The 27,878-nt window shown below is 34.2% G+C and overlaps 1 protein-coding gene and 1 long non-coding RNA gene across 2 annotated transcripts; one reads left to right on the top strand and one right to left on the bottom strand.

Annotated features, from left to right (window-relative positions):
* Positions 1-1,186: 1,186 nt before the first annotated feature.
* On the top strand, positions 1,187-8,367 carry LOC131639387 (protein phosphatase 2C 77-like). The gene is made up of 4 exons (XM_058909885.1): positions 1,187-1,566; positions 6,641-7,499; positions 7,689-7,794; positions 7,871-8,367. Exons 1-4 carry the CDS (start codon positions 1,187-1,189, stop codon positions 8,185-8,187), a joined length of 1,662 nt encoding a protein of 553 aa, XP_058765868.1. The 3' UTR covers positions 8,188-8,367.
* Positions 8,368-9,183: 816 nt separating this feature from the next.
* LOC131639395 (uncharacterized) lies at positions 9,184-10,507 on the bottom strand. The gene is made up of 3 exons (XR_009294933.1): positions 10,377-10,507; positions 9,922-9,988; positions 9,184-9,812 (listed from the first exon to the last, which is right to left on the bottom strand). It is a non-coding gene; the product is annotated as an uncharacterized LOC131639395 (long non-coding RNA).
* Positions 10,508-27,878: the final 17,371 nt, after the last annotated feature.

Here is a 27,878-nt window from a genome sequence, read left to right as displayed (position 1 = left end):
TATGCAACCTTGTATAGGATAAGAGACAATTAATACACCACTTTTGTAAATATAAATTACCATATTTATATTTATTTATGTTCATCCATTAATTGGGTAGGAGAGATAAAATATAAAAGATTACTTTTCAACAGAAAAATAATTAATATGATAATTTATATGGAAAGAAATAGTTTATTAATTGCCCTTATCCTATGCAATGTTGCATAGGTTAGAAAAACCCTTAAATAAATTATTAATATAAAATTAAATTTCATAGATATGTCATGCATATAATATCGAGATTCAATAAAATAAATATTATAAAAATCTATTACAAAATTACTACAATAATATCAATATTATATATAACAACACATCATAATTGCACCTCAATTTCAACCTTCATTTAAAAATAACTTAAAATAAATAAAATCAATTTAAACCAAAATCAAAATAATAGAATATAATATTTAAAATAAAATTGAAATAATTAAAGAATTGCAAAAATAAATACAATACTTAATTGAGTAACAGTAAGAAATGCAAGTCAAACGACAACAAACAAGTTATAACTGGACAACGACATACAATATTCAGTTGAACGACAATCATTATTGAGTTAGACAACATGACTATATTTTAAAGAGACGGTGTAATAATGATGGATCATCGTTGAAAGAAAAATTATAATGGACTGATAAAACTTAAATGTTTGTATGGTTGTAGAAAATATAATGATTTTTTTTTTGTGAATGGTAAATATTTTAAATTTTGATATTGACATATTAATTTTTTTTTTTAAAAATGGCAATTTGATGCATTTTTTTTGGACTTTGCGGTTTTACAAAATCGACTTCGGTTCTTTGGTTCGAACAATTTTGGATTGTTCAACTCAATTTTTCCAATTTCGCTTCGGGTTTGACCCACTAGTAGTTTTGAAAGGTTGATCGGATCAAATTCAGCTTCGGTTCCTAGTCCAACCGATTGAATCAGACAGTTCGGTTTGGTTTTTAAAACATTGGGTAATTGGTCCTTGTAAGGTGGTGAGATTTTAATTATCATCCCTGTATTTTTATTATTTATTTTTTTAAAATAGACTTTGAATGTTAATATACTTTTGGTATTCATCCCTGATGTCAAGTTTTCGTTACAAAAAAAGTTATGTGGCAATCGTTTCTAATCCCAAACATTGGTGATGTGGCCTATGAGGACAAAATATTTTTTTTTACAAATCCATTTTCTTCCTCATTCCATCTCCATCCCCAAACCTCCATTTTTTTTTTCATCTCCAACCTTCAACCTCTATCTCCAACTTCCATTTTTTTATCTCCAACCTTCAACCTCCATTTTTCATCTCCAACCTCGAACCTCCATTTTTCATCTCCAAGTTTCATATCCTACCTCTATTTTTTCCTCATCTCCAACCTCCATCCCCAATCTCGAACCTCCATTTTTCATCTCCAACCTCCATCCCCAATCTCGAACCTTCATTTTTCATCTCCAACCCCCACCTTCCATTTTCCATCTCCAACCTCGAACCTCCATTTTTCATCTCCAATTTCCATACCTACCTCCATTTTCCAAGTTCTTTTGAAAATAATCCACATTCTCCTTAGTTGTGGAAATGGTCTCAAAATCTTCTGCTCTTTGCATTTTGAAGAATTAGACGCCATCAATGGTCCTGGTTTTTTGGGAAAGAATTGGGGAAACAGGGTCACTATCAATACTAGAATCAAAAGTACTATTTTAATTTTTAAACATCCCTAGCTCAACGAGTTTGTAATTAACCGTCTCACTTGACCGCTTAACGTTTATATTACAATGCCTCCACATATCTATATACTTCATATGAATAGAAAGCTATTTCACATTATTATTCTGGTATAAATCCCCAATAATTACCATGCCAGAAAAAGAAAGGATGAAGAAAAAGGGAGAATTTCAATACTTATATTTGGGATGATGAAAAATGGAAGATGGAGTTGAACTTGGAAAAAATCTAAGAAGAAATCTACGTTTAGGGAATATAGAAAGCATGGAAATAACGTGGAGAAGAAAGGGGTTGAAATCCCATTATTATAAAGTCAAGTACCTAGGTCGCATAGACTATCATTGCCCCACCATAAGTATACACCAATTGTTGGGGAATACAAGCATCTACAACTCAGTGTTGGCACATTAACCGCATCTTCCCAACGAAAGAGCTATCATGCCTAAGCATTAAATGATGCACGTGCCTCTGAAAGCAACACTTGAGGGACTCTCCCCATTTTCTTTGAGGGAATCACCCCAAGCAACAACTGAGAAATCACCTAAGCAACGATTGAGAGACTCTCCCCAAGTGACACTTGAGGGATTCACTCAACAATGCTTGAGGGACTTGTCTCAAGCGATGCTAGAGAAACTCACCTTCGTAGGCTTCACCGACCATTACACGTCTAATTTAACTACTCCATACTTCCTAGACCTTGTGTTTGAGGGAATGTGGACTGAGATAACTTTGTTGGATCATGGAGAAGCAGTCCATGACCTAATCAACCCAACCAATCATGAAATGGCCCTATTAAAAAATTGGGTGGACGAGACCTCAGGTCGCTCCGACCCAAATCTATGCCTATGGTTGGTCCACCTCTCTAATATGTGGCAAATAAGGTATCCTGAAATGGGTCGATTTAAATTCTACCAATTAAAAAGAAAACCGCTCCTCAAATTAAGGACCACTTCCTCCATATTCTCACATACGGAAGTTGAGTGAATACCCCTTATTTCTCTTAAGAGAAATGATATGTTTACATCTAAAATAACAACTACATCGTATTTATAAATACGGTACAATATACATCTCCCTATATTTTATTATTTTTTTGGTTTTGACACTACAAAAAAAAGCTCAGTAATGACGTGATTATCACGCCACAAACAGAAAAAACACTTCAAAAATCATTATTTGCGACGTGGTCATTCACGTCGCAGGAGGCAAGGTGGCAACTTTTAGTGACGTGATTTTCACTTCACTAATTAGTGAAGTGAAAATCATGTCGCAACATTTGGACCAGAGTTTAATGCTTTTCCATTCAGAGTAGGCGCAGCAGTAGTGAGTCAATAAAAGCATATTTATTAGTGACGTGATTTCCATGTCACTACCTAGTGGCATGCAAATCACGTCACTAAATTTGCCTAGAGAGTTGTAAAAGCGCATTTATGTTTGTGAAGTTGCGACGTGATTTACATGTCACTACTTAGTGACATGGAAATCGCGTCACTAATATTTGTTTTTTTAAAAAACCAAATATTATATATATATACATATATATATATATATATATATATATATATATATATATATATATATATATATATATGTATATATATATATATATATATATATATATATATATATATATAATCAAATTAATAAACTAAATATATTAAAATTAATTAATAAAATTTATAAATTAATTCAATAAACTAAATATAAATCTAATATTAAAATTAAGAAAGTAAAATTATAAATCTAATATTACTAAATAATGTAATTATAATTTAATTAATAGTTTACACAAATTCAAAATCAAAAGTTATAACAACAAAATAAAAACTAAACTAAATCAACAATCAATCCGAGTCGGGAAACTCATCCTCATTTAGATTTTCCTGATCAGTCGGCCTGGTTCCACTCTATCGTACATCCAACATAGATAATACAAATAATATTCCATACTGCACATATATTCAACCATTCTCTTTTTAGTAACTATTATTAACATTTAATTACATACCTATATAAATAAAATAAATAAAATAACATATATAACCATATAAACATACAATAAATATTTTTTAAACAAAATACTACTTCACTCTATAATAAATATTTTTTAAACAAATTACTACTTAATACTATATATACTAGTGATATCAACAATACATTTTTTCCATATATATAAATAATATTTGTCTTATATACTTTATTATATTATTAATGACAAATAAATGGCAAATAAATCATTCATTTTATCAACAATAAATAATTCATTTTATTCTTTAATACTTACGAATTAATCATTTTTAAATATTTTATAATATTAATAATCAATTTATAAGTGACAAATACTTTTCCATATAACTATTTATGTAATCATTAAGTTTTATAAATATCAATTAATAACACACATTTTTTTCATATACAAATAAATATTAATTAATAAGATATATTTAATTGAATTGATAACAACGATTTTGTATTAACGCACTCCTATATAAATGTTTTTTATCTCAAAGATTGGTAAAAAAATTATAACGGTAAAAGGAATGTAAACAACCAAATGATTAAAAATAAAAACTATCCAATCTTATATACTAAATAAAGCATTCATTAATTATAACACATAAAAGGAATGATCAAATTAACCTTTAATTTTATTTTAATGATTATTAAATGAGCAATAGTGACTGATTCTTACTAAAACTAATTTCCTCCCACTTTTCGTAACAAATGAACATGCGATTACTATTAATTATTAATTAAGATTTAAAGTTATTCATGACTATTTAGTCCGATTATTTTTTCTTTTTTTAAGTGTTATCATATTATTACACTATAGTATAATATTTATAACGGTCCCTATTAATAAAATATACTCATTCCCAATTAATACACTAAAACTCACAATACTTACTCTATATTGCAAATTTCTCTATTCATAAATCTTATTAACTCATAATTAATACATTTGAAATTGTATCATGTGACTTCAATGAAAGTTATTATCATACTTTTTTTTAAACAAAATACAATAAATATACAACCTACTACAATATTATTTTCTTTAAACATATACTTCACACAAAAATATATATATATATATATATATATATATATATATATATATATATATATATATATATATATATATATATATATATATATATATATATATATATATATATATATATATAAACATATAAAATAAACATATAATAAATATTTTTTAAACAAAATACTACTTCACACTATCCTACTATTATATTATTTTTTTAAAACAAAATAACACTTCAAACTAATATATATAACCATATAAAATAAACATATATAATCATATAAGCATATAATAAATATTTTTTAAACCTATATATATAGTAATCTTTTTTTTAAGTTATAAATAACAGTTTTAAACAAAATACTATATATATACTATTTTCTAAAGTTATATAATAATCTATTTTCTAAAGTTAAAAATAACATATTCATTTTTTAAACTTATAATATATATTTTATTTAAATTTGTAGTGTATATATACAACATTTTTATATATGCATGACAGCAAAAGAGAGGAAGTGAACATCATGAACTTAGAAGGGAGCAGACCTTTTTCTTCAATACAAAAGATTTTTCAAATTGGGATATGGTGGTTCATAGTTTTAATCAGTCTTGAGTATATCATGGTTTGGCTTTTGAACAACATAAGAAATAAAAATAAAATTTTCATAATAAATATATCATATAAAAATCTAATAAACCTAACAAACCTAAATTATAAAAATTTAAACAAAAATCAAATAAAAGAATTTCGAAAAAAACATAGGTTTTCTCTAATCTACTTTTTCTTCTTCTCCTTCTTCTCATTCTTCTCCCTTCAAAATCCAAAAAAAAAATACAGAAATTAACATTATATAAATACAGATGACTATAAATCAGAGTTCTAAATCAATACAGATGCAATTTACCTTATGATTCAAAAGAGCAAGTTTGAAAATGGGTATGAAAATGAGCAAGTTTGAAAATGGCTTTGAACAAAAGAGCAAGGTGTTTGGAAGAGAAAGCAAAAAAATGGGTTTTCTGCAAAATTTGTTAAGGTAAGGTAAGGGTCTGGGGGAGAGAAGGGTAAAGCGTGTACGTATAACACCTTTAGCGACGTGAATTTCAGTTCGCAACATTGCCACGTAAAGTTCACGTCGCAACCTACCCAACGGTAATAATTAAATTCTCTCACTACAATAAAGACTGTACAGGTCAGACCTATTTAATTTTTTTTTTAATTTTATTGTTGCGACGTGATTTTCACGTCACAACTATCTTTTTAAAAAAGCAATTTCTGACAGACCCAATATTTACGTTATGCTTGATATTTTAATATTAAAATTAGTAGTGACGTGATATTCACGTCGCAACTAACATTTATTACTCACGTGATTTTCACGTCACTATATTACGTGGCTATACAGCCTTTTTCTTTTTCTTGTAGTGTGAATAATGTGCTATAATTAAAATATACTTTAAAGCTAGGCATACGGTGTTAAAATATTGGTGTACAAATAACATTGTTGTTCTCTTAATCCGACCCATAAACTTGACTATTAATATTGCAACTCCTAAAATTAAGAGATGCTTTACTAATTTGGCACCCTCATACCAAATTGGGGCATACAAACCCTTTTACGATCACCTTCTTGAACTTATCTTGCAAATTCATAAACAATTCAAAATCACGGTAAAATGAAACACTAATAAAATACAGAAATTTATTCTCTGCCCGCCCAACAACATGTCAAGCCCATGATATTTTCTGAATAGGATGCCACGTATTACTAACACAAATCCAAGCCATCCACGTTTGCCTCGAATTATCCAAAATCATAGACATATGTACGCTTGAGATTTCATTTCCATTCACGAACGTGTGCTGCCTCAACCATTGACATGCGTAGTGTCATCTCATCCCAAACACGTATTCAAAACCATTCTATAGGTTTCTCTCCCTCTAGAACAAAACAAAAAGCTTTAACTCTAACTCTAGATATTTCAACAAAACTTGCTTTTGCACATGTTATATACACCATGTCATATGTAACATCACATTCAGATTCTGCTACTAAAAACAATAACATATGTAGTAGTAGTAGTAATACGAGGAAGTTGTTTAATATGGATGATGATACTAATAATGTTGTAGCCGACATTGATATTAATAAAACTAAACAAATTGAACGGCGTTACGAAGAATATAGGAGGAAGAGAAAGCGTCCTTGTAAAGCGCCAGTGATCCCTACGATGGAATCAACTACCGGAGACACGGCCACGGCGTCACACGGTTTTATTTCGGTGATTGGACGTAGGAGGGTGATGGAAGACGCTATCAAGGTGATTCCACGTTTTATGGCGGCGGAAAAGCAACCGTGTGGATATGATTTCTTTGCGGTTTATGACGGACACGGTGGGATGACAGTGGCGAATGCTTGTCGTGATAGGTTGCACTTGTTGTTGGCGGAGGAAGTGAAGGAGGGTGGAGATCAAGGATTGGATTGGTGTAAAGCTATGTATTCTTGTTTCATGAAGATGGATCGTGAAATTGGAGTCGGTGGTGGTTGTAGTGGGGATGTTGATGCGAATAACGTGGGTTCTACGGCGGCTGTTGTGGTGGTTGGGAAAGAGGAGATCGTTGTGGCGAACTGTGGTGACTCAAGGGCGGTTTTGTGTAGTGGCGGTGTAGCAGTTGCACTTTCACGTGATCATAAGGTGATAGTCATTTGATGATGCATGATTCATGAGATACCAGTTTTATATTTTGCACCTACACATGAACACTTACTTATTATAAAGTCACATATCTAGCACATATCTCTGAAGCATCGACACCTCTGAGACATCGATGTTTCATAGATTAATTCTTGTATGTAATTTTTTTGTTTGAATAATGATGATCAGCCAGATCTTCCAGATGAAAGAGAGAGGATTGAAGCAGCTGGTGGAAGAGTGATTAATTGGAACGGGAGTCGCGTTCTAGGAATTCTTGCTACTTCTAGATCCATAGGTATGTAATGCATGTCGTCAATATTTTTTACATAATGCAGCAGAGACTAATCTCTCGAGTTAATGAAAATATGCAGGGGATCATTGCATGAAGCCATTTGTGATATCTCAACCAGAGATCAACGTGCATGGAAGAACAAAATCAGACGAGTTTGTTGTGGTGGCAAGTGATGGACTTTGGGATGTTGTATCAAACAGTTTTGTTTGTGAAGTGGTTAAAAGCTGTCTCCAAGGTCATATGAGGAGGAATAATAGTGATAATGTAAGAGAGGATCTCAGTATTAAAGGTTATGCAGCTGAGGCTGCTGCAATTCTAGCTGAATTGGCTATGGCTAAGGGAAGCAAAGACAACATCAGTGTTATAGTCATCCAACTCAACAACACTAACATTTGATATATCTGATCCAATTGTTTGCTTTTATTTCCCTTTTGTTTCTTTTGTTTTTTCATTTGTTGTTTCTTTAAAGTTTTTGTATTGGATAGTTGGGATTTTTAAGTTTTTTTTTATTTATAAATTTCTCAGAAAAGCTTTATAGTAAGTTATTGAATAGAGTGATACGGATTAGAATCATAATTTGATCAATTTTATCTTTTATTCATAGTTCTTAATTTCCTATAATTATTCAAAGAAAGATATTAATGTGATCTTATATAATGAGCTTTGATCGGATAATTGTGTAAGATAGATTCAATGTGTATGCAATTTAAACTCATTACTGTGATAAACAATAGAGACGTGTGCTATGTTTATACTTAACTAGTAAAAGACCCGTGCGTCCGCACAGGTTAATTTAGTGCGTCCGCACAGGTTTATTTATATAAGAAATAGAGACGAGATCAATATACCGTTAATCTTTTTTACATAGTTGTCTAAATACACCAATAGAAAAATAGAACTTAAATGATAAGTAATTCTCTTTAAAATGAGTTCACAACAAGTTAATCTTTTTTACATAGTTATCTAAATACACCAATAGAAAAATAGAATTTAAATGATAAGTAATTGTCTTTAAAATGAGTTCACAACAAATAAACTCCATGATTTTGATAGTATCCTGAAAAGTATAGAAAAACAATAATAAGAATATATGTAATATCTAGAAAGTTGAAAATGTTAAAATTGAGCATATACCTTAGGAATATTGTTGGAAATGTCATAGTAAAACATAATTCTTGGACGTCACATGTAAGTTGTATAATAAAAATCATGAAAGTCCATATTATAAATGAGTACTATATATGAAAGTAATAAATGTAAAGGTTGTGCATGAATGATAATGCCTATACAACATTGTGAAAGATCTCTTTGAAAACCACATTCTCTGACTGGTTTTCATCGAAAAATGTTTCTTTTAGGAAGCATAGTCTTCTGAGCTCTACCTCCATGTAAATGGAGTCTGTTTGTTCACCCCTGAACAAAACAAAGAAGTAGGTCATGTGTGTTAATGGCATGTATCAAGATTGCCATAGCTCAATTATATCTTTGCTGTCTCTTAAATTGCAAAGACCAATCGAAAGTCGTTCCCGGAGCCTTAAGCATTGGATCAGAGATGACAATTATGTCATGATAATTATTTTGCATAGTTAACAATTAACATGATATGCAATATATTAATATGCATGCTAATCCAAATATTACAACAGAATTAAATATTATACCGATAAGTAAACCGATCATCAACAGAATGAAATACCAATCAACTACCTACATTTAACCAATAAGTAAACTACAGACCTCTCCATAATCAACAACTATAAGAGAAATTCCAAGAGCAACTACGAATGCTTGACGAATTTTATATCAGTCCTTTTCTAAAGCTGGTTGATTCTAATGTAAATTATACAAGTTAGATTAAAACTTTGTCTTTTGGAAATCTGATGATTAATTGGTCCAAATATACATCTGATGAGAAAGTATAAAAAACATGCAGACTTGGTCTTCTTGCTAACAAACGTCCATTCTCTGTTGATATTTATGGAACAATGAACTCGTTGATCCTTTCCAGATATATCATCTCCCTGTCATTGAATTGAAACATATTAAGCTAGCATACGACATGAAAATAAAAACGACAAGACTGGTGAAAAAGTCGTAAATAAACTTATAAAAGAGAAAAGGAACAATTACTTACAAGGGAAGGATGAAGTTAGAGATCAAAGAATCAATTGTGAGAACTTTATGGTCTTGATTAAAACTGTGAGATATATTGAATTAGTAAGATATTATCTATAACATGAAATGATGGATGAAACAAATAAAGAATACATTAGCACCATCAGTAAAACCGGCTAAGCATGATAATTTAAACAATGACATTGTTGTCCCTTCTAAAAGAGACCCAAAAATAATGAATTCGGTTCAACAATCGATAGTCATGGTATATGAAAATAGATACGTTGCCATTGGATACAAGTATGTTAAGATAAAACTCAGTTTCGGATGAGTAAAACTAATCCATTCTAATCCAGTTTAAACTGAAAAATGTAGAATAAGTTTTATTATAATACAACAGCAGTGCAACAGGGTAGCTGTTTAAGCTAGTGAAGAATGTTAAAGCATATGATATACACTAAAAACAAAACCTTTGCATCTTGAAGGATGACTTCAACGTGTTGCTGACCATTATGTTCCTTGACGTCCCATACATCGACGACACGAATTGCTATCTTCCACACATTTTAATCGGGTTTCAATTCGGGAATCATAATTGGTGGTCTAGACATGGTTGTTCAAAAAACTGAAACAAATACCAGTTTTGTTAGCACTCGGAGAAAACAAAGCACATGCAATAAAAATCTGAACCTCATACAAATAACTACTTTATATCCATGATATCTTTATGGATCGGTTATAAACAACACTATATCAGTCATTTGACAAATTAGTATAAAAAACAATCATCATTCTAAATGAACACTATAAAATACAATCCTTTAACAATCATATAAACTTTATAAAAATCACCACAACACTATGCATACAAACAACAGTTAACTATAAAGAACAATATATGTTAAGAAGTGTGGTTGGGCCTAACTCAACCCTACAAAACCGACTTGTAGGGTGAGGATTGCCCCCACTTATAAGGACATGTTCAGACCATATATTATCCGATGTGGGACTCTTAACACACCCCCTCACGCCCAGGACTAGACAACTGGAGCGTGGAAATAAATGGCGAGTGGTCCGATAGCGGAAACCATAGAAGGTGGCCCACCGGATCTTAAACGAGGCTCTTGATACCATGTTAAGAAGTGTGGTTAGGCCTAACTCAACCCTACAAAACCGGCTTGTAGGGTGAGGATTGCCCCCACTTATAAGGACATATTCAGACCATATATTATCCGATGTGGGACTCTTAACAATATAAAAATCCAAACTTTATGTGTTAAGAACATCATTAGACCATCTAAACTTTGTGTATTTATCAGGACACTTAAAAATCACAACTTTAACATCATTCAACATAAACAGTAGAAAGAGAACTATAAAAATCGCAACTTCATGTGTTTTCAACATGAATACACCATATTTTGGAAAATAAACTCAGAAATACTAGCATCGACACTTATTTCCTCATGGATTTGTAAAAAGAAATGTTAAAAAAGTCAAAAGTGAAACAGAAATGTGAAGATAACACAAAGAAGAAGAAGAGAGAAGGGTTAAATACGCGTTCAACAAAATCAACACTATAAAATACAATCCTTAAACAATCAACTAAACTTTATAAAAATCCAAACAGCACAATGCATACAAAGAACACTTAACTACAAACAGTAGTATAAAAATCATATCTTTATGTGTTTTGAACATCATTATACCATATAAACTTTGTGTGTTTGGGAAGAACACTATAAAAATCAAAACTTTAACGTCATACAACATAATCAAATGAAAGAGAACTATAAAAATCGGTACTTGATGTGATTTCAAGAAATGTGAAGAAGAAGAGAGAAGGATTAAACGGGGCAGGGGTACCTGGGGTATGCGAAGAGTTGGCGAATGCAAATGAGAGAGAAAGATAATTGCAGAAAGATTGTAAAGGAGATAATGAGAGGGAAATCGTAAAGGAGATAATGAGAGGGAAATTTTGAAATTTGGTGAACCTGTTGTCTACCGTGTAAAAGGGTTAATCAAACTTCATTATTACACAATGGTTTAATTGTTGTTAGCAACGAAAGCAATAGCAAAATTGAAAAAAAAAGGTGCCACTTGGAATAATGGATACATTTGATTGGTTTTATAGAAGTTTGATTTAGCAAATTGCTAAAATGCGCATATCTTAGTGCAAATTTAAAAAAGCAAAAGGGCAATTAAGGGAGTTAATAGGCATATTATAATCTTAGTTAGGTAGTTGATTCCCCTGCACCTTAATTACACCGTAATCATTACAAACCAAAGCAAAGCAAGATAAAAAATTATTAAAAAAACAAAGGTATGCTCTAACCTTATTAATAGGGTGTGATTGTAGCTTTTAATGTATTTATTGCATTTTTCTAAACAATAATACACATATACTCCCTCCGTTTTTTATTATAAGTCGTTTTGGAAAAAAAAAATTGTATTTAAATATAAGTCGCTTTACAATTCCAATGAATAATTAATACTATTTTTTCTATTATATCCTTAAATATTTATTATTCTCTCTCCTTTCAATTATATAAATTTATCTTCCACATGTCATTAATGAAGGATAATTTTGTAAAAACCTTCGTAATTTCTCATTTTCATACAACAATTATTATTTTTCTTAAACTGTGTGAAAAGTCTAAAACGACTTATAATAAAAAACGGAGAGAGTATGAATTAAAGAGATACTGATAAGAGGAAGAAGAGTTGCATTTTTAGATTCAACTCACTGTACAGATACACATAATAGGACAGTAACTATTCATAATTGAGATTATGTTTCTATAAGTTAGACAATGGTAAAATTTTGGAAAAGTAACTATGAAAACTAGGAAAAAAAAAGAAATATAACTAAATAAATAGGAAATAAATTAAATATTTAACATAAAATAAAAATTGAAATAAAATAAATTTTGCAAATGAGACGACAATTTTAAATGCATTAGCTAACACTTCTCATTACTTTAGAGAATGCAAATATCAATTTTTATTCTTAGGTCCAAACTTGCTAATTGGTAAAAATTTAGTAAATGTTGTTTGAAAAAAGATAAAATAAAAATACAAGAGATTAGCGTGAAAATTTTAAAATTGGAGAAAAAATCACGGCTGTTGTCAATATACAATTAGAGAATAATACTATATGAAAATTGTTACGACAGATAATACTCTCTCAACTAACCTAGGTTCCAATATACTCACACTCTTCAAAACAAATATTTAACTACATCTTACAACACTCTACTACAAGAGCATAAAAGAACAAAGATAGTCAAATACAAATTTAAAGTGTTTTTGACTAGTGCATCTTGTAAAGAAAATTTTGAATCCTATATATAGCTTTTGACTCCTTCTTCCTTCACAAAACTAAGCAATGTGAGATTTCTTCAACATATATATTTTCAACCAAATCCAACAAATGTCTGCAATTTGTTGTTCAATTTTGCAATAGACAAGAGTCGTACCATAATTCTTCTACACTTCCCTCACAAAAATTAGTTTGATGTTGAAATGTTTAATTTTTTCATTAAAATCTCAATTATGAGAAATAACTATTGCATCTTGATCGTCAATAAAGATCATAGTATTTTCATGAATTTGATATCAAAGTTGATTGTGCTTTTGTTAGTGCGTGACACATTTAGAGTTAGTGCGTGTGACACAAACTGAATTGTATTTTACAAACTGAATTATAAACTGTCTATTTATATACAATTAACTTGTACCCTAAGTAGGTTAACAAATCCTAATTAGGTTTGGGCTTGGTCTTGGACTTGGATTACTCAACTTGGATTATACCTTATATCTCAACATACCCCTATAATTCAAGTTGTCGAACATACGCTAATCATAGTCAATTTGAACTATTCTTACTTTCTTTCTCAAATTCAGGAATCTGTCGATCTTCAATCCTTTAGCGAAAATGTCGGTCAACTCTGCTTCACTTGAGCAATGCCTAATTTCAAGTTCACCTCGATTTACCTTCTCCCTTAAGAAGTGAAATCTAGCTTCAGTATGCTTTCTTCTTCCATGCAGAAGTGAATTCTTTGCAAGATTAATAGATGAGTTGTTGTTGATCTGCAACACCAAAAGTTTTTTCACTTCGACCTTGGCCTCTTTCAACACAGATTTGATCCAAATTGCTTGACATGCAACATAGGATCCTGCTATATATTCAGCCACACAAGTCTTATGATATCCTGCTTTATGATATCCTACCAGAATCATAGGTTCACTCTGGTCATCAAGTTTCCTTCTTTTCACATTAGGAACATGCTTGTAACAAATACACCCAAACACCTTCAGATAACTTACTGATGGTTGTTTTTCACTTTACACTTATTTAGAAACCTTATTCTTCAGCTTCTTAGTAGGGCACCTGTTCAAAATATAAACATCAGTGGAAACAGCTTTACTCCAAAAGGATTTTGGCAATTTTTTCTTTAGCATGCATCTCACCATAGCCAATATGGTTTTGTTTCTTCTTTCTACTATTTCCAAAACTAAAACTTAAACAATAAACTTGAGACTTCTAACTACAATAGTGAAAATATGATTTGGAAGAAACTATGGTGCATTAAAATACATCATAGACTTAAAGCCTTTTTATTATGGTGATTCGCAAGGTCCATGGTAAAAGTCCTAAGAGAGAATTCTAGGTAGAAAGGCGCATGAAACAGGTAGACCGCCACTTTGATTAGAACAAGATAATTTTGTCTTCTAATGTATCAATCACAATCCGATTCAATCATACGACTAATCCAAAAAGCACACTTCATCAGACATGGACGATTTTAACTATCCTTGATATATATAGAGAAATCCATTTCAAGTATTTAAATCCATTCTCACTCATACATTACTAATCATTTATATCACTTTCTTGGACATTTGAGTGCTAAACTTGAAAGTCCTTCCTGCTCCGTCGCATAAGAAGTATTTCTCCGCCGCAGTGACACACAACTCCACCATTTCATTTTCTATTTCTAGTTCAAAATCGAACATTGGCACCGCTTGTGCAAATCAAATTCCCATTCTCGATAATCTTGACGAAAAACCATTGTTTTTAAACCAAAGATTCATAGCATTGGTATCCTTTCTTAAAGCTTCAAACTCCTCCTTAAACATATTTATTATCATATTTTTCGAGAATGGTGACATCCAAAGTCACTCGATATATATTGTTCAACAACAAGATGCTACTACGGACGTTGAAGCTGCCAAAGCTCTACCTCTTCCTCCCCTTTCTCTGGTGGAAGATGGTCCAGTTCTAGTGGCATCTCCATATGGCCCTACACTACAATATTCATCCGTGAGTTGTTCAAGGAGCTTTCTAAGCTCTCCGATTCTTTAGACCTATACAAAAAATTTGATAGAGAGAAACATCATATCGACTTTAGGTTCTAAAAGCAAATCTTGGAGTACACTGAGCCAACGACTTATTGAACAATGTCTACAACCTAGTAAGCCAACATAATTCGCAATTTCTGGATGATATGATACATATGATTGAAGAGAACCTTCAATATGCTCTATTAAAGGACATCACAATATAGGAAACAACCTCTCGGGAAAACCAAGGTGCCACTCGAAAGTCGATCCCTGTTGGCATGAATATTCCATAGTGAGAAGCTTTGATATAACCAGCTCGTAATCAACATAGAATATAGAGGACTCCTCTTCTCGATTATGTAGGAATAATTGGTAGTCATACTCCTTCCAAAGTTCACCATCCTCATATTTCCTTGGCATGCCATTCTCCGAGAAGGGAAATTAATGACATAGATACTCCAACTCTAGAGAAAATAAGAACCCGTTGTCTCTTATCATCCTTGAAACAAGAATCCAGAGGTCTCTTGAGAAACTTCTGAAGCTGAAATGGTACAACATAATAGGAGATTCTGAAGAACGTGTTGTGTATGTAGATAACATGCTAGACTACTACCACGACCAAGGGACCGTGAAGTGAAAGCTCTTCGCACTAACCCATATGGGAGCCACAATGACATGGTTCAAGAACCTTCCAAATAGGATTGAAGATTCGTCGAAGAGTTTGTGTGACTCCTTCACTTCCCAACTTACCACCCAAAAGCAGCAACCCACGACCATGGTTGTACTCAGCGGGCTCATAAAGAAAAAGAAGAAAAACTTACGTTAATACATTGATAGATTCACAAAAATGGCAATGGGAGTTGGAGACACAGACGATAGAGTAAAGTGTTGGATGTTCAAGAAAGGGTTGAGGCCAAATTTCATGTTATGAGAAAAGCGAGGGCTCGAAGAAGTTAGTAATTTAAGTAATTTGCTAAATAGGGACAACCAATTTATCAATTTCGAAGAAAAACTCCTAGCTAGAGAGAGAGAGTGTGTGTGTGTGTGTGTGTGTGTGTGTGTGTGGGGGGGGGGGGGGGGGGGGGGGGGGGGGAAGAACTTGTGATAACACCAATTTTAAGGAAATTGTGATCAAGAACCCTTACCCGGTTAAAGAATCATTTAGGACGTATAAATTAAAATATGTTCGTTTCTAGATTTATGGATGCAACCTAAAATCTAAAAGTCCCTAAATCAAACATTTCTTCCACGTCTTCTCACTTATTATTCTAAACTTCTTCTTCAACTTTATATTAGTTCATCCTCTAATACGAACCTGGTTTGCGCCAAGAGAATTTTGAGTTTTTTAATGATGAAAGTTTAATGGTTATTTATTTATAACAAAAACTTTCTTTTCCCTTTTATTTTCACAACCAAAATATGTGTTTTTATTTATTTTCAATTTTTGGAGATAATCAAAGAAGAAACTAATTGGTAAGAATAAATTGATTCAAGAATAAAAGAGGAAGAAATTGATATTGTCTTCATCAATTTTTCATATCTCTAGAGCAAAAGTCCTCAAAGTAACTCATTTTTTAGCCCAAGCAAGACTCAAAAAATTTCCAAGGTCTCGAACCTCAAAATTTAGGATTTGTGATTGCAGGTTTGAGATATTGGAGTCAAAAGAATTATCGTTGAATTCAAGGTTCTAATTTTTTTGATTTGAAGCAATACAATTTAATGGTATGGTTGATTGGAGTGAAAGAGGGTGGAAAGAAAGTTTAAGGAAAAAATTTCAAATTTTAAGATCTTTCCATTGTTTGGTTTGCACAAAATAGAGAAACGAGATGGTATTTTTATTGGGACCAACCATAAAAATGTTTCTACTTAAAAATGAAAAGAAAGTTGCATGAAAGAGTGATAAAGTGGTTTCTACTTAATAATTATATTTCTTTCATCCCAATTTCTTTTCACTTTCACTCTTAACAAACAATTTAAAAATGATCTCACTTTCCATTCACATTCTATTCACTTTCACTCCTTCAACATTCTCTTCCCTTATTTTCTTTCCTTCTTTCTCTTTGCCTCCAAAAAAAACCTAAAAGTTTCTTTAGTTAATAATTTAAAAAACAACAACGACCTATGCTTATGATGTAATCTAGAGTTCTCAAATTCAGATCTAAACAACGTAGCAATATAACCAATAATTATTACTCTAACAAGAAACAACAAGAACTTTCCGATTTTCATTTTTTCTCACAAGGCATTGGGCTTGTTTGTTGTATCTCAAAAATGAAATTTATGCAATGCTATTTAAAATAGGTTTAAAATTAAGTGATTTTTTCAAAAAAATTATATTTAACAAATATTTCGATAAAATGATAAAATATCTAAAATAAAATTTAAAAAATAATTATTCAAACTAAATTTTTATTTGAAATTTTTGTGAAATCATTTTAAATTTTTTTTTTACACAATTATATAACACTATGTATTTATTTTAAAAAAAGTCAAAACAAAAGGGCCAATTTTCTTCATTTCCAATAGAAGCCAGGTAGCAACAACTTTAGAGAATTTTCTAGAGCACCCTTATACCTTCTTAGAGGCCCTTGGCAAAAACTCCAAAATACCCCTAGAATTCGGATATACATATCCAAACTCACCACATCACATATATTTAGAGGGGTTTTCGGATATGCATCTCCTAAACAATCTTTTTTTCAAAACAGGGGGATTTCGCATATGCATCTCCGAATCAACCCCATAATTTAAGTTCAGTGGTTTCGAAGATGCATATTCGAACCTATTTTAAGTATATATTTGGCGCAAACATAACCCTTCATACTTCATCATCTTTGTACTCTTTCTATTCCATTCACACAAACACTCAAATCCTTCATATCCCCATTTTGAGAAAGTTACTGAAGCAAGTGTTTTCGAGACTTTGAACAAGTGTTACTGAAACAAGGGTTTCTTCTCCTCATTTCAATAAGTTTCCAAAAGCTCTGAATTTAAGTAAGTTTCTTCGAATCATTTATTGTACACTGCATGTATGTAAAATGTAGTTTATTATCATTTAAAATCATTAGATAGAAGTTTAATTTAGAAAATGTGGTTGTTTGGGTCATTATTTAAGTTTATTGAGGCATTTAGGGTAATAACATGCACATGTTCATCCAAGGCTGTTCGCAGGGGTTTTCGGATGTGCATATTCGAAATCCCCTCTAAGGAATTTTCGGATATGCGTATCTGATATGTTGCCTAGGTTTTTTTCTTCATATTTGTTTCATTGTTTCATTGCCTGAGTATTTTTTATTTAATGTTATTCTTTTCAAGATTATGGATGAGAACCCTAGATTGAGACTTGGCAGGTCAAGCCAGACAGCATTCGCTCGGCGTGAAAGAGCTGAGAGTCTAGAAGGGCACAAGGAGAATCCACTTCTTCTCCGAGGAGTCTCCTAGCTCATGCGTCATCGTCTCAGGAACACGAGGATATTGAGCAGGAACCCGAGGAGGAACATGTTAAAGCACAAGCTTCTCCTGATGTGCAGGTGTTTACGGTGATTTCCAGTAAACAACCGCTAGTCCTCCAAACTATAATAAATATGATTTGGTTACTCGCAGGATCGACTAGATTGATCCTAGGACACATAGTCAATTAGATTGTTATCAATATTCTTTAGAACCATGTTCATGATTCGTTGTCTTCGACAAATGTTATTCGATTGAAAACATACACTTTTAGTGATGACTTGATTATATGTGATTATGACTTTAAAATGTAAACAACGCAGATAACGTAACATGCAATTCTGTTAAAAAGAATCTTAAAACATAAAACTGTTAAAGATCTTGAAAGTAAATAACATGAAAATAAATAACATGAAAGTAAATAACATGAAAGTAAAGATACAGTAATGTAAATGACAAGAAGTAAGTAGAATGCAAGAATTTAAAGATATTCGAAAACGAAAAGCAATAAAAGATAATACTCATGTATTAAGATGGTGGTGTCATACGTACATTTTCTCAGCGAACTCGTTCTCGTTAACGCTTGATACTTGAGTAAATATGTGAGTGATTTGTACAAAATGAACACACGGAATTCTATCATAAAAACTCCTATTTATACTAGTTTCGACCATAACGGCCCTATGCTAATCCGCTGCCACGTTTCTCATAAGAACTTCCAGCGATGACATCTGTGAATAAGCAGTTACGCAACTATCTTCGAATTTCAAATCTTCCCGCCTGAGTCCATCTTCGACGCGTGGCAGTATGTTAATAACACTTACTAACAAACACGCTAAATAATAATACTTAAGCAAATTCATAAATTTTGTCTAAGTCTTCGAGGATATGTCCTTCCAATAGCTTTCAGTAGCCATCATCTTCATAAAAAACTTAGACATTTTTTACTATCGAAACATGGCCATCAGTAGCCATTTTATATTTCTCAGAGATGGTCATCAGTAACCACCTTGCCTTCGATCATACACTCCTTCGAAGCACATATATTTGTTCAACGAAATCTTCAGCTAACAAATTGCCCCCAATAAATGCCTGTTTCGAAGATCAACAGAAATAGGCGTTTTTTGCCATCATAAGATTTCTTCTCTTATTAAATTTTTGATAGTTCCAAGACTACTGACTAAACGTCATAATCATTGATAATCTCTGTTTCCGAAACGTCTTGTCATTCTCAAAATGTCTTCTCATAACTTACATTCCCACGTCCTTGACCTTACTTCCTGATTATTACTCCTATATACTAGGAGTAAAGCTGAATCTTTCGACCGCCATTGGATTAAATCATCATTCGCCACGTGTCCTTTGGGTTTTACCCAAAATATTTAAAAAGGATTCCCGTTAAAACCTTTAAATACTTTGGACTTGCACTCTTTTTATAACTTCTCATTCCTATTTCTCCGTCTTCTTCATCAAACAAAGGAACCAACATCTTCAAACTTTTCAAATCTGCATTTCTCAAAACTCGTCCGATGGCTTCATCTTCCAATGTTCTTCAACCTGCTCTAAAGCTCCAATCCACCACACGGTCTGGTGAACACGAACACATTCCAAACCCTAACGTTGAAGAAGTTCGCGCTATCTACGCTTCCCAGGTAATCATACCCTTTGAACTTTCTGGAAAATCTTTTGCTTTTATGGGTCCATTGCCGGGTGAAGATAACCAAACCCTAAGTAAGTTCTTCCCTGCTTATTATAAGACTAGGCCATTAGTGAGCAAAGCTAACACAAATGAAGAGGGTTGTTCTCCTTCAGGAGAATCTGCTAATGTTGAAGAAACTTCAACTGTAGCCCCTTTGGCTTTGCCAAAAATTAGGTTAAATTATATGACCAACTTTGTGAAAGTGTTTAGGTCACTCCCTTTAGCCAAAGATCCTGACTTGTACTTTGCCTGGTTAGAAAAAGTAGAGAAAAAGAAAGAATCTGACTGGAAATCGTTAGGAATCTACGATTTGATCCAACTATCAAAAACAGGCTTAACATATAACCAACCCATGCTAGTAGCAGCGGTCCATTTCTGGGATGCTTCCCACAACACTTTCCACCTCCCATGTGGAATGGTCACCCCTACTCTCTTCGATGTAGCTGCGATTACAGGACTTCGACCAACTGGGGAAGACTTTGATCCCACTGAGATGGATGTTGACACAATTGGTTTTAATAATTCGACAGTTACTTATACTGCGTTTATCCAACAACATCATGTTACCGCGAACGAAGAAGTCTCTGATAACGAACATATTGCCTTCTTGGCACTATGGCTTTCGCGATGTGCTTTCTGCTCAAGATCCATACAAGTTGCAAAGAGATATCTTTGCATGGCTAATCAATTGCATAATGGAAAAAAGCTCAATCTTGGCCAACTACTTCTGGGATTTCTTTATGAAAACCTTAGCGAAGCTGCAAACCTTACCAAGAATTACCAATCTGGTGCCTTACTTTATGCTGGACCTTTCTGGCTTTTGCAACTGTGGCTAAATGCTACGTTCGAAGCTCATCTTCCGTTTCGAGGGAAAGTCAAGGAGGAAGATGACAAAATCAGGAATCGAACTATTGAAGGAACTAGGTTGGCTTACCTAACTCCAAAAGAAGAGCCTGGGAAACTTCAAGAATACTTCTTAGCGTATATGATGATGTTTGCCCAGCGTCATCAATTCGATCCGTCTATGGCTCCGTTTGTACATAGAACCAAGGGTCCTGAATGGTTTACTCAGAAATTCCCACCAACATCTCAGGATCAACAAACTGAGCTTATGGAAATTTGGGAATCTTTTCTGACTCCAAGGTTGTTCCTCCACCGTCTTCGACCATCGAAAGGGCAATGCATCCTTGTGTGCTATCAACCAAATTTGGTTTCACGACAGTTTGGATTGGTCCAAATAAAACCAAAATGCTTATATGAGAAAAGGAGTCATATGTGCTTCCACACCTTATACTTGTCAGAAGAAGAATGTGAAACAAAAGTTAACAGATATGCTGACGTCACCAACCTTTCCCCTATTCCTTTCGAACCTTCCTTTTACTGTACACCAGACTTCCATCAATGGTGGACGAATTATTACACTTCTCAAATCTTTGATGCTGATAGTTTGACGCAGGAACTAACTGCAGCTTTTGCTGATGTGCAGGAGACTTTTCGTAAAGGTACTACAACTCATATTAAAGAAATACAAGCTTTCCAAAAATTTTTTGAAACTATCTATAGGCCTGATGATCTTAGTCGGACCGTTCGTGAGGCTGCAATCACTTTGCGCGAAAAGTTTTCCGCCAAACTGGATAAGTTGAAATTGCCCTCGTATGTTCGACCAGAACTACGTTATGAAGTGGCTTTCAAACTTAATCCTCCAAAATTTCCTCCACTGCCAAGCGCGGATTTTGGTGTGGCTTTGAGCCCCCCTTTTCCAGATTGGTTTGTGTGTGGCAACGTTTTAAAAGATCTTCAAAACAGTAGTAAAAAACGTGCTGAACGGGTGGTTCCGACTAAGCATACCTTGGATACTTTCAAAGGACATCTCCATATAGATCTCGAACACGTTCGTGTCTTGACTCCAATACCTGAAGGTTTGGATTCAGACAATCTTTTCGACTGACTTTTCCTTTTTGGCTGGTATACTAATTTCAGTTTCGACTACAGCTGTTGCTCATAGGAGGAAGATCAAAGAGACTCCTGCCCAAAAGAATCCTGGGACATCCCAAAGCGACAAACCCAGTGAAAGTGGCTCTCTCAATCCTGATAAAAAGCCTACGGTACGCACCTTTTGCGTTCTTAATCTTATATAATCCGTAATCAATAGTCCCTTTGCTTATCATCTGTCTTTTCAGAGTTCGAAGCCCCCAACTGGTCCGAAACGGAAAGTTTCTTCGTCCGCTGCTTCAGATGATGAGGATAAATCTCCTCCTAGCACTAGACAAGGACTTAGGAAAAGGCAAAAATCTGCTACTCCTTCGAAAAAGGGAAAGGGAGCAAGTCCCTCCAAAACTGCTTCTCCTACTGATAAAGCGTCCTCTGAAGATTCCCCTTTGAAAACAACTAGCAACATACTTGTTGTCGAAAGTCACAATTCAAGTCCAGATAATATCCAAACCAAGGTCTTTCAGGTTTCTTCGCATATTAACTTGTGACTTTATCTAAATAATGGGATTAACTTTTTTTACCTTGTTATTGCAGGATGATGCTGGCACTGCTACTTCAGGTTTCAAAGATCCTGGTCTTACCATTGATGTTCCCAAACTCTATGGTAATAATAATCTTTAGCTTCGTTGACAAACTTGTTACAGGTTTATTCTTATGACTAACTCTGCTTTATCTGACACAGATACTTCTCGAGACAAAGCTCCTGCTCTTTCACCCGTGGTCGAAGATGCTCAGCCCATCAACACTATGCTGCCTGATGAACCCATTGAAGAAAGTCATTCTACTGATGAATCTCCAGCCACCCATCAAGACAAAAGTTTGGAAGGCGAAGATCACGCCCTCTCAGGTAGTGACAATGTGAATCTGCATCCTCATCATAGTGACGACACTGTGTCTGAATCAGATGCTATGGAGGAAACTTCCAAACTAGAAAAACAAAACTTTCAAGAAGCTTCGACTCTTGACACAAAAGCTGATCCTGGGACCACTTCAATGCCTGCCCCTACGCCTTCGGAGCTAGAACAATTAAAGCATGCTGATCCTCTTAGTTTCTTGAAGATTATCATGAATGTGGATACTTCTTCGTCTCCAAGTCCCGACGTTATTCCAGTTTCGACTGTGGGGTCTGGCAACCAAGAAGACACTTCTAGCCTGCTCCGACAAATCAAAGAGCGGTTCTTCGATGTCAATCTTGTGGATCTCCTCATTCGGGATCCTCTTAAGAGTCATGGTTTACATCAACTTTTGAGAAAAGTAGATTTACTTCAAGTCTCCACAACAGTCTCAGACGTACTTGTTCTGTTAGGCTCTCTGGTTGAGCAACTTCAAGCTGATATCCTTCGAAAACGAAGTATCGAAAAAGAGTTATCTGAAGCAATAGCCTCCCGTGATTCTTCATGGAATTCTGCAGTAGATGCAACCCAACGAGGCGAAGTCCTCAAACTTAAGCAATCAGAAGACCAGAAGGCCTTTGATGATCATGCAAAAAATATTAAGATCTGGAAACAAGAGATAAAGGCACTTGAGGAGAAAATCAAGGAAGCTGAACGCAGCCAGGCAACCATCCAACAATCCAACCAAAAGGAGTTGGTCGAAATAGTACAATCAGGGATCACACATTTCGAGGCCGCTCAGAAATTGATTCCTGAGATCGAAAGGTTGAAGAAACAACGATCGGTGATTGAACTCCGTATGACTTCTTGGGAGTCACAATATTCAAAGATCAAGAATAACCTCCCTGAGGGTTTCAACTAGCTGCTTCGAACCTTATTATCTGTTGCGTTCTTATTTGTAATCGAAACCTCATATGTTTTGTAAAAGCACTTATTTATATGCTTAACTTCTCCCTTCGTTTAAATATAATATTTATCAGCACCACTTCTTAGCAAATCTTTTCAATCTCTTGTCAAAATATATTTTCAGATCCTCCACAGTACTCTTCATTAATGCAACATACAAACTCCGAATACTCTTCGCAACCTCTTAGCCTTTGGACTTGACGTTTCTACTTCTTTAGCCCTAATCATGACTAAACAGTAACGTTACTTTTTCAAAACGTCATTTCAAGACGTGCGTGAATCAGTTTCATGATTGCTATTCAACTTCCAAGGGCGGGAAACGGCGGATGTAATAACTCCTCTCTTTGGAAAAACCAACTGCAGTCTAATCAATTATTAAAAAACTAAACCAACCTTTAGTATTCCCTTTCTATATAAAGGTCCAATATCACCCTTATTTTCTTCATTCACTCATTCTCTTCTTTCCTAAACTCAGAAAAGAGAAACCATTTTTCTTCCTCCAAAACCTTCTTCTCTTTTTTCATAATGGCCGAAATCCTCTCTTTTAATGAAATCAAAACCCTTATCCGGAGCGAGTTCAGACTTTCTGAGGATGAACTCCTTCGCCACTTTATCACTCTTGAAACTTTGTTTGTCAATCAGGAGTTGGACTTCTACTTTGAGGAAGTCTTGGAAGGTGCTGTTTATCCAAACATGTTGGCTGAGTTTTGGATGAATGCTACTGTACGCATAGATCCTGAAGGTAGAACCACCATAGATTCTGAGATTCGGCATGCACGTTTCAGCATTACTCCTGCCACCATTGCTCACTTAATCAAGTGCAGTAACTCTGGGGAACGCTTTGATGACGATGGCTTTAACATGACCACGCATCTCATGCTGAGGTCCGTCATGGAAAATGATCCTTTTAGTGCCAGAGTTGTTAGGATCTGGCATCAGATGCTCGTGGGTAACTTCCAGCCTCGGAGGGTCAATGAAAACAACATCTTGGTTGAAGATTTGGAGTTCATCTTCTGTGGTCTTCGAGGGAAGAAGATCAACATTCCTTTGATGATATTCAAAGGTCTCGTGAAAGCTGTCTCTATTGGTACTGAACGGCAGAGGAACGTGACTTGCCTCCCATACGGAAGACTTCTTACTTTCATCTTTCAAAGGAAGGGTGTAGTGAGACGCATGCGTGAGGGCGGAGCCATCGACATGTTCGAAGCTGAAGCTTCACCCGTGTTGTCCTTGGAGGGTTTAAACCAAAGGATTAACTAACAACTTTCCTTTTTTTCTTTATCTTAGGGTTTTTTATGCTTTCTTTTCTTTTTCGTTGTACTTTCAGATCCTGTTTGGATCTTTTGTAATGCATGTAAACCCAAGTTATGAATGACAAATATTTTGAAATTTCTTTAGACTTTTCCTTTTTAAGTCTGTTATTCTGCATGCAAAGCCATTTTGATCAATATGGCTCATGTGTTTTGACACATGGCTAACCATTTTGGCTTTTCGTGACACCTCAAGTGTCTACGTTTTTGCAATCTTAACTTCGAACATGCTTGGCTTATATTTCTTCAAATACTTCCCATTTACTCTTAAGATTCTACGATCTTCTGCTAATTCTTCGATTTCGTAAGCATTGTTCGAAAATGTTTTTAAGATTCGAAAAGGTCCTTCCCAATGTGGGGACCATTTACCAAGCGCCTGATTTTTTCGGTCTATAGGTAAAATAACTTTCCAGACTAAATCGTTATTAACAAAAGTTTTACCTTTCACCTTTTTATTGTATGCTCTGGATACCCTTTCTTTCTGTCTTTTAATCATTTCCAATGCTCGAAGCCTGTCTTCGTCTAGATCTACCAACTCATTCATCATTAACTCCCAGTAAACGTTGGGAGAAATGTCTGCTTGTCTTTGTATTCTTACTGACTGCAAACATATTTCGATTGGTAGTACCGCATCATGTCCAAACGTCAACTGGAAAGGAGTTGTATTTGTAGCTTCTCTTGGAGATGTTCGACAAGCCCAAAGTGCTTGATCCAAAGTCTTATGCCAATTCTTGGGTTTCTTCCCCACATGCTTCTTAATAAGACCAATTATAATTTTATTTGCTGCTTCGACTTGTCCATTTGCTTGAGCATAATAAGGTGTGGATGTTAGCAACTTGAATCCTATTTCCTTGGCAAAGTCCTGCATTTTTCGTCCAGTGAAGACTGATCCCTGATCAGTTGTTATGCTTTCTGGGATTCCGAACCTATATATAATATATTTTTGAATAAACTCAATCACCGCTTCTTGGTCCACATTTGCCAATGGTATTGCTTCGACCCATTTTGTGAAATAGTCTATTCCTACCAAAATGTACCTTTGACCTCTGGATGATTTGGGGTGAATTTCTCCAATTAAATCTAAAGCCCATCCTCTGAAAGGCCAAGGTTTCACTATTGTACTGAGTTCATTTGCTGGAGCATGTTGTATACCTGCATGTTCTTGGCATTCTTGGCACCCCTTGGCAAATTCTATGCAATCTTTCAACATTGAAGGCCAATACATCCCATAACGAAACAAAAGCCATTTCATCTTATGTCCTGCTTGATGTGCACCACATGCCCCACTGTGTACGTTTGATAGAGCCAAGTATGCTTCTGCTTCACCCAAGCATTTCAGCAATACCCCTTCAGGAGTTTTCTTGAACAATTCATTCCCCATTAGAAAATATGACAAGGCTCTATACTTGATTTTTCTATCTGTCTCCGTCGAAGGATCCTTCAAATAGTTGATTATGGGGCTCCTCCAATCCGTGTCTGCCAAAGAGTCAATATTTAAGACTTCGAACTCTTCTTTGTTGGCATAACCTAATTGCGAATTCTCTAGATCGCTCGGAGAAAGTTTAGTAGACATTGCTCTTCCTCTTACTTCGATCAATTCTTCCAATTTTTCTTTCGATACTTTGTATCCTGAAGCCAACTGTGCCAAGTCGTTCGCTTCTTGGTTATTCACCCTTGATACGTGTTTCAATTCTACATATTCGAATTTCTTGAGTAGCCTATTTGCAATGACAAAGTACATGATTAGATTCTCTTTGATGCACTTGTATTCTTTTGTTAATTGTTTGATGACCAATTCGGAGTCTCCTTTAATTTCGACTCTGGTTGCCCCCAGTTCTAACAAAGCCTCAAGTCCGGCGATTAACGCTTCGTACTCAGCTTCATTGTTGGAGCATAATGGTCCTTCGAGTTTGTACTTGAGCTTTGTTGGAATTCCATCAGGAGAAATTAGCAACACTCCAACTCCAGAACCTTCTCTATGTGTCGACCCATCGAAGTACAACTTCCAAGGTTTTAGGTCCACGTAATGCAGATGATTCTCAACCACTGCGTGATCGACAATGAAGTCTGACACAATTTGGCCTTTCATTGCCTTGAGAGGTTGGAATATTAGCGAATATTCCGTTAGGGCTAAAGCCCACTTGCCAATTCGACTATGTAATATTGGCTTGGATAACATATGCTTAATAACATCACAATGAGACGAAACGTAAACATCAACTGGCTTTATATAATACTTAAGTTTAATACAAGAGAAATACAAACAAAGGCAGAGTTTTTCTATAGCAGTATATCTAGTCTCTGCATCATTGAGTACTCTACTTAAGTAGTAAATGGCTCTTTCGATGCCATTTTCATCTTCTTGTGCCAGCATGC

The sequence above is a fragment of the Vicia villosa genome, unplaced genomic scaffold, assembly GCF_029867415.1.
Source record: "Vicia villosa cultivar HV-30 ecotype Madison, WI unplaced genomic scaffold, Vvil1.0 ctg.002608F_1_1, whole genome shotgun sequence".
NCBI classification, from domain to species: domain Eukaryota; kingdom Viridiplantae; phylum Streptophyta; class Magnoliopsida; order Fabales; family Fabaceae; genus Vicia; species Vicia villosa.
This window is presented reverse-complemented; position numbering and strand designations above follow the sequence as displayed.

What these genes read in the sequence shown, in the direction of transcription:
- LOC131639387 (XM_058909885.1), top strand. Translation starts at nt 1,187, where the DNA reads ATGAGGACAAAATATTTTTTTTTACAAATCCATTTTCTTCCTCATTCC. An exon ending in TACCTACCTCCATTTTCCAA is followed by an intron (nt 1,567 to 6,640) that starts GTTCTTTTGAAA and finishes TGTACGCTTGAG; the next exon opens with ATTTCATTTCCATTCACGAA. An exon ending in TGCTACTTCTAGATCCATAG is followed by an intron (nt 7,795 to 7,870) that starts GTATGTAATGCA and finishes GAAAATATGCAG; the next exon opens with GGGATCATTGCATGAAGCCA.